The sequence below is a fragment of the Pteropus alecto genome, unplaced genomic scaffold (assembly GCF_000325575.1).
Source record: "Pteropus alecto unplaced genomic scaffold, ASM32557v1 scaffold273, whole genome shotgun sequence".
Lineage (NCBI taxonomy): Eukaryota > Metazoa > Chordata > Mammalia > Chiroptera > Pteropodidae > Pteropus > Pteropus alecto.
In genome coordinates, this window is record NW_006433963.1 from 35,588 (window position 1) to 49,578 (window position 13,991).

A 13,991-nucleotide genomic window follows, 5' to 3' on the forward strand; every position below is an offset into this window, starting at 1 on the left:
CGTTGTTTCTCCCTGGCTGCCATGAGAATTTTATCTTTGTCATTGATTTTTGATAATTTTAATACAATGTGTCTTGGGGAAGTCCTTTTCGTGTTGAGATAATTGGATGTTCTTTTGACTTCTTGATTTCCAAACTATAGCTCATTTTTTTTATACTTGGAAATTCTCATCCACTATTTGTCTGAAAATGCTTTCTACTCCCTGCTCCTTTTCCTTGCCTTCAGTTATGCCTATTATTCTTAAGTTTCCTCTCCTGATGATATCAGCTAGTTCTTATATTTCTTTTTCATTTTTTTTCATTCTTTGGTTTTTCTCTTCTTCCTTCTGATTTATTTCTAGATTTCTGTCTTATATATCATTGATCCTTTCCTTCATTTGGTCGACTCTATTTCCCAAACTTGCTATTTCATTTTTCAACTCTTGCAGCATGTCTTTTATCGCCAGTTCTATTTGGTTCTTTTCGAGGGTTTCAATCTCCTTGCTCTGCTCATCTGTTTCTGTAATTTCTGAAATTGTTGATATTACTCTTTTGGAATTTCACTGAGTTTTTTCATAAGTACCATCCTGAATTCTCTGTTATTTAAGTCATATATTTTTATGTCTGTAACCTCATTTTCTGGAGATTTTTCTCTTTCTTTCTGAGATGCCTTGTTGCCTTGGTTGTTCATGGTGTTTAATGGACTATTTCTCCACCTTGGCATTAATGGAATGTATTTTGCTGTATTTCCAGAAAGAAGCTTTACTATATAAGGGTCTCTCTAGCCTGTTGCAAAGAATGCTTTTTTCTTTTGGTTTCTAGTAGGTGGAGTCTAATCCTCTTGGATTTCTGCTTTACGTAAAGCGTTAATAATGCCTTTTTTCCCTTACAGATGTTTAATCATGCTTGCTACCCTCAGTCTCAGACCTTGTCAGTGTTAGTGACAGTTTCTGTAGCATTTGCTCAGGTTCCCCTGAGGCTTTGTGGTATTCACTCTTGGAGTGTATGGGGATGGGGCCGTCTGGGTTACAGGACAGGGGATGTGACTCAGCCTTGGTTTTGCAACCGTTGCTAGTAAAAATCAACTGTTGTTACTCTGCCGTCCCCGCTTCTCTGCTTTCTGCCCTGATGCCTGGCCGCTCCTGCTGGCCACGTGGAGCTCACAGCTCTTCCAGGCAGGAGTATTCGGGGAACTCGCCGTGCCTTCTCCCCTTCTCTCTCTTCCTACAGAGAGCTCCTGCTGAGAGTGGTAGCTTCTTTTATTTGTCCTGATCTACCACCCGACACCTTGAGTTCTGACCTATGGTAGCTCTTATACGCAGATCCCATGCTCAGATATGCTGATATGCAGTTTGGTTGTTTGTTGTTGAGTTTTAGATGTTCAGTTTATTGTTGTTTCAAGGGGAAAGATCTGGAGATGTCTCTTAGTCTGCCATGTTTCTGACATCACTACCATATTAATTTTAGAAAGATGTTAAAAACTAAGGGAATTGGATACTCTATTTTTCACCTATTTTTTCTATAAAGCTGAAACTGTTAAAAGTAAAGTCTATCTTTTTTTTTTAATTATTGGATTCAGAAAACATTGATGGTTGTCAGTTGCGGGGGTTGGGAGATGGATGATATGAGTGAATGGGGTCAAAAGGTAAAAAAAAGAGAAATAAAGAAAAAATGATGGAAAAATAAGTGTTTTTTTTTTTAAAGATTAGTGAAATTAACAAACATCTAGCAAGACTGGAAAAGAAAAAAAGAGAAGACACAAATTACTAATATCAGGAATGAACCAGGGATATCATTATAGACTTTATAGATATGAAAAAGATAATTAGAGAATACTTCAAACAATTCTACATGCACACATTTGACAATTTAGATAAAATGGATCAATTTCTCAAAAAGTACACACTACCACAACTCATCTAATATGAAATAGTTACTTGAATTTACCATTAAAAGTCTCTCTCTAAAAAAGAAATCTAAAACATTCAAAACCTACAGCTAACATCATACTTAATGGTGTTATAACATAATATAACACCGTTAATATAATGCTTTTATTCTAAGATCAGGAACAGAACAAGATGGGCACTCTGACTACCTTTATTTAATACAGTACTAGAAGTTCTAGCTAGCACAGCAATGCGAGGAAAGGAAATAAAAGATACACATGATTGGCTGTGCAGAAAATCTTAAGAAATTTACAAAAACACTCCTACAACTAATAAGTAAATTCAACAAAATATCTAGATATAAGTTGAACATACAAAAATCAATTGTATGCTATATAGTACAAATGAACACATTGAAACTGAAATTAAAGATATGCTATCTGCAATCATTCAAAAAACCAAATACTGAAGTATGTATCTTAACAATACATGTACAGAACTTGTATACTGAAAATGACAAAATACTGACGAAAGATATCACAGAAGTTCTAAGTAATGGAAAGATATTCTGTGTTCACGGACTGGAAGACTCAACATAGCAAAAATGAAAATCTCCCTCCAAATTGATACACAGGTTTAATACAATTTCTATAAAAGTCCCAGCAAGATTTATTTTTGTTGTTGGTGTAGACAAACTAATTCTAAAATTCATATGGAAGTGAAATAGCTAAAAAAGCTAAAACAATTCTGGGGAAAAAGCAATAAAGTGAAAGAAATCCATCCAACCCAATTTCGAGGCTTATTATATAGCTATAGTAATTAAGACTGTGTGGTATTGACAGAGAGATAGACATATAGATCAGTGAAACAGTATAGGGAACCCAGAAATAACCTGCACAAATATAGCCAGCTTAATTGATTTTTGACAAAGGTGCAAAAGCAAGTCAATGAAAGAAATATTTTTTAAAGAAATAATGCTAGAACAATTAGATATCTATAGGAAAACATAAATGAATCTTGACCTAAATCTCACATCTTATACAAAAAAAAAAAAAAGAACTCAAAATGTATCATAGATTTAAATTTAAAAAAAATAAGACTATAAAACTTTAAGGAGATAACATAGGGGAAAATCTTTGGGACCTAAGGCTTGATGAAGAATTCTTAGAAATGGCACTAAAAACACAGTCCATAAAAGAAACAAGCAATAACTTGGTCTTCATCAAAAATAATTTTGTGTGTCTGTGCTGCAAAAAAAACCAAACAAACAAATAAACAAAAAAGAAACAAGAAAATGAAAATGCAAGCTACAGACTGAGAAGAAAATGTTTGCAACTACATATTTGACAAATAACTCATACCTAGAATATATAAAGAACTCTTTAAACTTGACATTTAAAAAACAATGCAAGTAGAAAATAGGCAAAGGACATGAAGAAACATTTTACTAAAGAGGATATACGGATGGTAAATAAGCACATTAAAAATTTTTCATCACTAGCTATTGGGGAAATCAAATTAAAAACTCGATGCTCTATCATTACATGCCTCAATGAGAACAGTTAAAATTTAAAAAACAATACTGACAATACCAAATGCTGGCAAGAATGCCAAGGATCCAGATCTCTCATACATTCCTGTAGGAAGGTAAAATTGTAAGTCTTCTGGAAACAATTTAGTAGGTTCTTATAAAGCTGACATGTAATTTGCCATATGACTCAGCAATTGCACTCTTGGGCATTTATCCTATATAAATGAAAACATATTCGCACAACATCCTGTATATGACTGTTCATAGAAGCTTTATATGTAATAGACAAAAATTGGAAACAATCCAAGTGTCTTTCAACAAGTGAATGGTTAGACAAACATTACAAACAAAATGGGAAAAAGTGGTATATAAGTATGAAATACTGCCTGGCAAAAAAAAAAAAAAAAGAACTATTGATACATGCAACTTAAATACATCTCCAGGAAATTATACTGAGTGAAAAAAAGTCAGTTTCAAAAAGTCACACATTATATGGCTCTATTTATATAACATCGAAATTACACAGTTTTAGAGATGGAAAACAGATTAGTGGTTGTCAGGTGTTAGGAATGGTGGGAAGCAGGGGAAGAAGAATGTTATGATAAAGGAACATGGAAGTGTATACACATACAATATTCAGTTTGTTTTTATTATGCTATAATTATGTAAAATGTAAATTGGAGGAAACTGATTGAAGGAGACCTATTTTTGCAAATTCCTGTGATTTAAACTTATTTTAACATAAAAAATTAAAAATTTATTCTAAATACAATAAAATGAAATTTTAGAATACTTGAAATACTCAGATAACCATTATGGAGCCAAAAAAGTTACTAGAAAGAACATTTTCACCTAGAAAGAGCAAGATTAGAAATAAAATATGAATTATAATTATAACTGTACACCCTTTAGGAAAAGAACCAATTCGTGTTCCTTTTAAAAGATTTGATGAATATTTTCTCCATAAAACAAATAAACAAAAACAAAAAAAGTTTTCTATAATGAACTTCATGTTGTTTGAAAGTCTGAATATTTAGACAAATATCATCTTTCCGCTAATAAGATATGTAAAAATGAAGACATTTTTATTTTAGCGTATTGAATAATAATAAAATTTCATTATCTTAGGTACCTATTTATTATTTTAAATTATATTTTATAGAACATCCATTATTTTAATGTCCAGAATTGCTAAGTTTTCTATGTTTACAAATTTCCTCTTGTATTTCTCTTACAAAGACTTGGATTGGGAATCGAAGAAGGAAATATCGTTTAATGGGGATTGAAGTTCCACCTCCAAGAGGAGGCCCTGCTGATTTTTCTGAGCAGCCAGAGTCTGGTTCTTTGTCTGCGCTCACACCAGGAGAGGGAGCTGGTCCTGAAGTAGGAGAGGATAATGACAGGAATGATGAAGTATCCATCTGTTTGTCTGAAGGAAGCTCTCAAGGTATTTTATATGTTGAACCTCCTAATAATAGCTTTTGTAAATTTGATGCATTTTGCTTGCTTTTCAGCTTACTGGACTTCAATTCTAAAGTCTTCAAAACATTTGGTTAAACATTTTTAAAGAAATATACTTATTTTTTATTCTATTTTTCAGTAACAAATATATTTAAAGTATATAGCATGATGCTTTGATTTACATATACATAATAAAATAATTACTACAGTCAAGCTAATTAGCATAGCCTCTCCTCACATAGTTACCGTTTTTCTGTGTGGTGAGAACACTTGAAATCTGTTCTTCCAGCAAATTTCGAGGATACAATATAGTGTTGTTAACTATAATTATCATGCTGTACATCAAATCTCTACACTTATTTATCCTATGTAATTGTAACTTTGCACCCTTTGACAAATTTCTCCCTATTTTCCCCCTCCTCAACCTGGTAACTGCTATTATAGTCTCTGCTTCTATGTATTTGACTTTTTAAAATTCCACATATAGGTGAGATCATGTAGTACTTTTCTTTCTGATTCTGGCTTATTTCAATTAGCATAATATCCTCCAGCTTCATTTGTGTTGTCACAAATGGCAGGATCTCCTTTTCCAATTTTCGTATATGTGCTGCCGAAGTGAGCACAGGATCTCCTTTCAAAGGCTCAATAGTATTTCATAATTGTTTTGTTTTATTGGAATTCTAGTCAATTTAGGTTAGAGCATTATAAATGCATTGTAATGAAAGGTAGTATGGTATAATATGACGAACACCAGGATAGTAGTCAAACGACCTGTGTGCAAGTCCTAGATTTTCCACTAACTGATGACATGACTTCAGGCAAAGTCATTAGACTTTAGTTTCTTCAACTGCAAAATAAAGGAATTAGGCTGGATCATCTCTATAATACTTCTCAGCGTTTCCCTAAATGAAAATTCAAATAATAACATGCAATTATACCACTTATCCATAATAAGTATTTTTCATTTTACTTCCAGCATAAAAACAGTTCTTTTCTGTGACCTTTTTTTTAATGAACACATATTGAGATTTAATTTATATATCAGGAACCCATCCATTGTAAATGTAGAATCCAATGATTTTTTAATAAATTTTATAGAGTTTTGCAACCATAACCATCGCTAAAATCCAATTCTAGAATATTTTCTTTACTTCAAATAATTTTCTTTAGTTCATTTACAGTCAATCCCCACTCCCACCTCCAAATCCTGATAACCACCCATCCAATTTCTGACTATATAAATTTGTGATTGCCGGGAATTTCATGTAAATGGAATCACACAATATTTTGTCTTTTGTATCTGTGATAGAGAGAATCTTGCACTGATCTATTTTTATTTTATTAATTAGGACATTAACATTACATTTCTAGTTTATTTTTTGCCTTTTGTTTTTGTTTTTTTGAAATGTTTTATTAAAATATAGCTAACATACAATATTGTATTAGTTTCAGGTTTATAACACAGTTATTCAACATTTATATACCTAAAGAAGTGATCACCATGATATGTCCAGCAACCATCTGACACCGTACAATGCTACAATATTATTGACTATATTCCCTATGACTTTTTTGTCTTATACGTAGAAATTTGAACCTCTTATACTTCTTCACTTCTCCCCTTTTTTAAATTTTTTAATTACAGTTGACATTAAATATTATATTAGTTTTAGATGTACAGCATAGTGGTTAGACATTTATATAATGTACGAAGTGATTCCCCTGACTATTCTAGTACCCACCTGGCACCATATACAGTTATTACCATATTATTGACTATATTCCCTATGCTTTACATTCCCTTGACTATTTTGTAACAACCAATTTGTACTTCTTAATCCCTTCACTTTTTTCATCCTGCCCCCAGCTCCCTAACCATCTCACAACCATCAGGTTGTTCCCTCCATCTATGAGTCTATTTCTGTTTTGTTTGTTGTTTATTTTGTTCTTTAAATTCTACATATAAGTGAGATCATATTGTATTTATCTTTCTCTGTGTGACTTATGCACTTAGCATAATACCTTCCAGGTCCATCCATGTTGTCACAAATGGTAAGGTTTCATTCTTTTTTATGGTCAAGTAATATTCCATTGTATATATCTACAACTACTCCCTTATCCATTCATCTATTGATGGATACTTGGATTGCTTTCATATCTTGGCTGCTGTAAATAACGCTGGAGTGAACATAGGAATGCATATATCTTTTCAAATTAGTGTTTTGGATTTCTTCAGATAAATACCTGAAGTGGAATCACTGGTCATATGGTAGTTTCAATTTTCTGAGGAACCTCCATAATGTTTTCCATAGTGGCTGTACCAATTTACCATCCCATCAATAGTACATACACAAGGATTCCCTTTTCTCCACATCCTTGCCCACACTTGTTTTTCGATTTATGTTGATAGCCATTCTGAGAGGTATGAGATGATATCTCATTGTGGTTTTAATTTCTCTGATGAGGTATGAGATAATATCTCATTGTGGTTTTAATTTGCATTTCTCTGATGATTAATGATGTTGAGCATCCTTTCATATGTATGTTCTCTTTGGAGAAATGTCTGTTTAGGTCCTCTGCTCACTTTTAATTGGATTGTTAGGTTTCTTTTGGTATTAAGTTGCATGAGTTCTTTATATATTTTAGATATTAACCCCTTATCAGATATATTATTGGTGAATATTTTCTCTCATTCAGTAGGTTGTCTGTTTTGTGGTAGGTTTCCTTGCCTGTGCAAAAACCATTTAGTTTGATGTAGTCCTATTTGTTTTTTTTTTCCTTGCCTGAGGCAACATATCAGGAAAAATATTACTAAGAGCAATGTCAGAGGGTTTACTGCCTATGCTTTCTTCTAGGAGATTTATGGTTTCAGATCTTACATTTAAGGCTTTGATCCATTTGAATTTTTTTTGTATATGGTGTAAGAAGGTAGTGTAGTTTTATTTCTTTGTATCTGTCCAGTTTTCCCAAAACCATTTATTAAATAGACTGTAAAGACTTCATTGTATATTCTTTCCACCGTTGTCACAGATTAATTGACTATATAGGCATGGATTTATTTCAAGGCTTTCTATTCTGTTTCATTGATCTATGTGTCTGATTTTATGACAGTATCATGCTGTTTTGATTACTATAGCCTTGTATTATAGTTTGATATCAGGTAGTGTGATACCTGCAACTTTGTTCTTCTTTCTTAATATTGCTGTGGCTATTTGAGATCTTTTGTGGTTCCATATAAATTGTAGGATTATTTTTCAAGTTCTGTAAAAAATGCCATTGATATTTTGATAGGGATTGCATCAAATCTATAGATAGCTTTAGGTAGTATGCACATTTTAATTATATTAATTCTTCCTAGCCATTAGCATGGTATATGCTTCCATTTATTTGTATCTTCTTCAATTATTTTCAGTGTCATAATCTTCCAAGTACAAGTCTTTTACCTCTTTGGTTAAATTTATTCCTAGACATTTTTTGATGCAATTGTAAATGGGATTGTTTTCTTAATTTCTCTTTCTGATAATTCATTATTGCTGTATAGAAATGCAACTGATTTCTGAATATTAATTTTATATCCTGCTAATTTACTGAATTCATTTATCTGTTATAACAGGTTTTGGGTGGAATCTTTAGGGTTCTCTATGTATAGTGTTGTGTCATCTACAAATAATTATAGGTTTACTTCTCTTTTTTTCCAATTCGAATGCCTTTTATTTCTCTTTCTTGTCTGATTGCTGTAGCTAAGACTTCCAATACTATATTGAATAGAAGTAGTGAAAGTGGACATATTTTTCTTGTTCCTGATAATTAGAAAAACATTTTTAGCCTTTCCACATTGAGTTTAATGTTAGCTTTTGGTTTGTCATATATGGCCTTTATCATGTTGAGGTATGTTCCCTCAATTCCCACTTTGCTAAGAGTTTTTATCTTAAATGGATGCTGGATTTTGTCAAACACTTTTCTGCATCTATTAATATAATCATATAATTTTTATCTTTCAATTTGTTAATGTGGTATATGACAATAATTGATATACAGATAAACCAACCTTGCATCCAAAGAATAAATCCAACTTGATCATAGTGTATGATATTTTAAACATTTTGCTGATTTCAGTTGTTAATATTTTGTTCAGGATTGTTTTCCAGCTTTATTAAAATATAATAGACAATGAGTTGCTTGTATTTGCATTGTACAATTCAATAAGTTTTTTCAACTATAATTGGCATACAATAATATATTAGTTTCAGTTGTACAGCATAGTGATTAGAGATCTATATCTCACAAAGTGATCCCCCACTAAATCTAGTAACCCTCTTCCTCACTACGTATTTATTACATTATTAACTATTTTCCTTATGCTACATTTTATATCTCCATGACTATTTTGTAACTATCTATTTGTACTTCTTAATCCTTTGCCCTTTTACACCTTCCTTCCAACCTCCTTTCAATTTCTCTGTATGTGAGTTTGTTTCTGTTTTTGTTTTGTTTGTTTTGTTCTTTAGATTCCATATGTATGTGGAATCATGTGATATTTGTCTTTCTCCATCTGACTAACTTCTTTCAGCGCAATACCTTCTAAGTCTATCAAGGCGATATTCTTTTCCATCCCCTTCCTTTTAGTGTGTACGTGTCTTCTAATCTGAAGTGAGTCTCTTATAGGTAACCTATGTAAGGGTCTTATTTTCTTATCCATTCAGCCACCCTGTCTTTCGCTTGGAACACTTAATTCTTTTCCATTTAAGGTACTCATTGATAGGAATGTAGTTATTACCATTCTGCATTCATGTTTTTGATACATGTGTTTTCCTTCTTAAAGAAGTCCCTCCAACATTTCCTGTAATACTGGCTTGGTGTTGGTAAATTCTTTTTGCTTATTTTTGTCTGGGAAGCTCTTTATCTGTGCTTCAACTCTAAATGATAGCTTGCTGGATAAAGTATTCTTGGTTGTAGATCCTGGGTTTTCATCACTTTGAATATTTTGTCCCATGCCCTTCTGTTCTGCATAGTTTCTTTTGAGAAATCAGCTGCCAATCTTATAGACGCTCCCTTGTAGGGAACTAACTACTTTTCTCTTGCTGCTTTAAAGTTTCTGTCTTTGTATTTAACCTTTGGAATTTTAATTATAATGTGTCTTGGTGTGGGCCTCTTTGGGTTCATCTCTTTTGGGATTCTGAGCTTTCTGGTGTTGTATGTCTATTTTCTTCATAGGATAGGGAAGTTTTCCAACATTATTTCATCAAATAGTTCAACTACTTGTTCCCCTTCAGGGACCCCTATGACCTGAACATTTTTACATTTAATTTTGTCCCATAGGCTCCTTAAATTATTATTATAGTCTTGACTTCTTTTTCCTTGCCATTATAATTGTGTGTCCTTGGTTTACCCTTCTTCTATATTGGTAGTTCATTGCTCTTCTTTATCCACCCTGTTTATTCCCTCTAATACACTCTTCATCTCAGATAATGTGTTCTTCATTTCAGACTGGTTTCCTTTTATAATTTTTATTTCCATTTTTATGTTTTTTATCTCTTTCTTAAAGTTCTTACTGATTTCATCTACACTTCCCCTAAGTTCATTGAGCATCTTTATAACCAGTACTTTGAACTCTGCATCTGTTTTCTTATTTGACTCCATTATTCCTGGATCTCTGTTTTGTTTTTTCACATAGTTTCTGTTTCTTCGTCTTTCATTTTGGCTGCCTTTCTGTGCTTGTTTCTATGTACTAAGCAAAGCTCCTACATTTCCCAATCTTATTAGCATGGATTTGTGTAGTAGGTGTCCAGTGGCACAGTCCTGAGAGGGGTTCAGCTGCAGGCCAAGTTTATCCCCAGCCTGTTCTCCTCCATGGTCACCTGTTAAGAATCAGCAAGCAATCCACAGATGCTATGCTTATAGTTGCCTCAAGAGGCCATGACTGAAACTGAGGCGAGCTGCCACCAGTGTGAATCTTGGGGTTGGGTCAATAAGGAGCACCAGACTCACCAAGGATACAACTGAATGTGGCTTGGGTGGGGCCAGAAGTTGAGGGAGGTGGAGTTTCAAGGAATCCTTTTGGCAGAGTGACCTTTGTTATCTAGTTCAATGAGGTCTCAGCTGTGGCAGCTCTGAGTCAGCACTTTGGGAAGGGAGGAGGGATCAACAGAGGAACAATGAATACCACCATCACTCCTGCCCAGGAGAAAACCTCACTTCTGGCCCTCACTTGGACAACTCAATGCCCCCCTGTAAGTCTCTGGTGCCCCACCCCCCTCCACCCCGAGCAGCCAACCTGCCGCTGGTGCTCAGAGTGAGCAAGTCTATCACTGCAAAAGTCTGGCTGTGGACACAGTATCTTTAAGAGGTGTCTGCAGCTACTGGCTGCCACTGCCGTAGCCTCTGTCCCATTCATCTGCTGGAGACCACATCTTTGCCCCCTCCTACCTTCTACTGTTGCAGGTTGATTAATTATTTCTCTCCCTAGTTGTAATGCTTCTGTTCATCTAAATTCCAGGTGACTTTGCTTGCTATTTGTTCCGTGTTTCTGTCCCAACTTTGATAGGGTTGCAAAAAGGATGAACAAAGCCTCTATCATATGCCTTTTTTTTTTCTTCTGTTGTTGAGGAGTTTTGCATTTACGTTCATCAAGGATATCAGCCTATAGTTTTCTTCTTTTATAATATCTATGTCTGGTTTTGGAATCAGGGTAATGTGGCTGCATAAAAAGATTTAGGAAGCCTTCCTTTCTCTTGATTTTTTTGAAATCTTTTGAGAAGAGTAGGTGTTAATTCTTCTTTAAATGTTTGGTAAAATTCTTCTATGAAGCCATCCCGTCCATCTATGACTTTTGTTTTTTCTGAATTTTTTGATTATTGATTCAATTTCGTTGGTGGTATTCGGTCAGTTCAGATTTTCTGTTTCTTCTTGACTCAGTCTTGGGGGATCATATGTTTCAAGGAATGTGTCCATTTCTTCCGGATATTTCCATTTGTTGGCATATAATTGCTCATAGTATTTTCTTATAATCCTTTGTATCTGTGGAGTCCATAGTTACTTCTCTTTCATTTTTGATTTTATTTGGGTCCTCTCTTTTTCTTGATTAGTCTGGTTAAAGGTTTATCTTTCTTTTTTTCTTTTTTTTTCTTTTTTAATCATTTTAAAGAACCAGCTCTTGGTTTCATTGATCTTTTGTATTGTTTTTCGGTCTATATTTCATTGATATCTACTCAGATCCTTATTATTTCCTTCCTTCTATTCACTTGGGCTTTGTTTGCATTTCTTTTTCTAATTCTTTTAAGTGTAAGGTTAGATTGTTTGAGCTTTTTCTTGTTTCTTGAGGTAGGTCTGTATTACGATAAATTTCCCTCTTAGGACCGCTTTCACTGTGCCCCATAGATTTTGAGTTGTGTTTTCATTTTCATTTGTCTCTCGATATCTTTTGACTGCTTCCTTGAACTCATTGTTAACCCATTCATTGTTTAGTAGCATGTTGTTTAGCCTCCATGTCATTGTGTATTTTCCAGGTTTTTTCTGGTAGTTGTTTTCTAGTTTCATACCACTGTGGTCGGAGAAGACACTTGATATGACTTTGGTCTTCTTAAATTTCTTGAGACTTATTTCATGGCCTAATGTGTACTCTATCCTGGAAAATATTCCATGTGCCCTTGAGAAGAATGTATATTCTGCTGCTTTTGGGTGGAACATTCTGAAAATATCAATTAAATCCATCTGGTCTAGTGTGCCATATAAGGCTGTTTCCTTATTTATTTCCTGTCTGGAAGAACGGTCCAATGGTCTCAATGAGGTATTTGAGTCTCCTACCATGAGTTATTTCTGTCAATCTCTCCCTTTATGTCAGTCAATAATTGCTTTATATATGTAGGTTCTCCTACGTTGGATGCATATATATTTACTAGAGTTATATCCTCTTGTTGGATCGATCCCTTTATCATTATGTAATGCCCTTCTTTGTCTCTTATTATAGCCTTTGTTTAAAAGCCTATTTGTCTGATATAAGTATTGTTACCCCAGCAGTTTTTATTTCCATCTGCCTGAAATATCTTTTACCATCTCTTTACTTTCAATCTGTGTTTGTCATTTGATCTGAGGTAGGTCTTTTGTAGAAAGCATATGTATAGTTTTTGTTTTCTTATCCATTCACCTACTCAATGTCTTTTGACTGGAGATTAATGTCTTTAATCTGTTTACATTTAAAGTGATTATTGATAGGTACATAGTTATTGCTATTTTATTATTCCTATTCACGGGTTCCTCTCCCTTTTTACAGAAGTCTCCTTAACATTTCTTGTAATTCTGGTTTGTTGGTAATGAATTTCTTTTGCCTTTTCCTTTCTGAGAAGCTCTTTATCTCATCTTCAATTTTAATTGATAGCCTTACTGGGTAGAGTAGTCTTGGTTGTAGGTTATTTTTTTTTTCATCACTTCTAATATTTTGTGCCAATCCTTTCTGGTTGCAAAGCTTTGTTGAAAAATTATCTGATGTTCTTATGGAAGTACCTTTTTAAGTAACTAGCTGCCTTTGTCTTGCTGCTTTTAGGATTCTTGCTTTGTCTCCAACCATCAGCATTTTAATGATGATATGTCATTGTATGAGTCTGTTTGGATTCCTCTTGTTGGGGACTCTTTGCACTTACTGGACTTGTATGTCTATTTTTTTCACCAGATTAGGGAAGTTTTCTGTCATTATTTTTTCAAAGGTTCTCAATCCCTTTCTCTCTCTCTTCTACTTCTGGTACTCCTATAATGTGGATCTTATTTGATATTATTCTAGAGGTATCTTAAACTTTCATTTTTTTGATTCTCTTTTAATTTTGTTCTTCCAATTCTATGTTTTTTGATACTTTGTCTTCAAATTTGCTGATTTGATTCTCTACTTCATCTACTCTACTGTTGATTCCTTCTTGTGTATTCTGCATTTCAGTTTTTGTATTCTTTATTTCTGACTGGTTCTTCTTTGTGGTTTCTGTGTCCTTTTTTATACTTGCTATCTCTGTTGAAGTCCCCACTGAGATCATCTATTCTTGCCCTAAGTTCATTGAGCATTCTTGTAACCAGTGTCTTGAACTCTGTCTTTGGTAGGTTGTTCGCTTCTCTTTCATTAAGTTTTTTTTTGGACTTTTCTACTGTTTTT

At 33.6% G+C, this 13,991-nt stretch overlaps 1 protein-coding gene across 1 annotated transcript in view; it reads left to right on the plus strand.

Annotated features, from left to right (window-relative positions):
• The window catches only part of LOC102883464 (highly divergent homeobox), a gene marked incomplete at its 5' end in the record, with an annotated part of 56,204 nt that overhangs the window by 24,079 nt on the left and 18,134 nt on the right, over positions 1-13,991 (plus strand). The window contains one exon of the mRNA XM_015587083.1: positions 4,637-4,844. Within this exon, the coding sequence (XP_015442569.1) occupies positions 4,637-4,844 (208 nt within the window). The remainder of the gene's footprint in view (positions 1-4,636; positions 4,845-13,991) is intronic.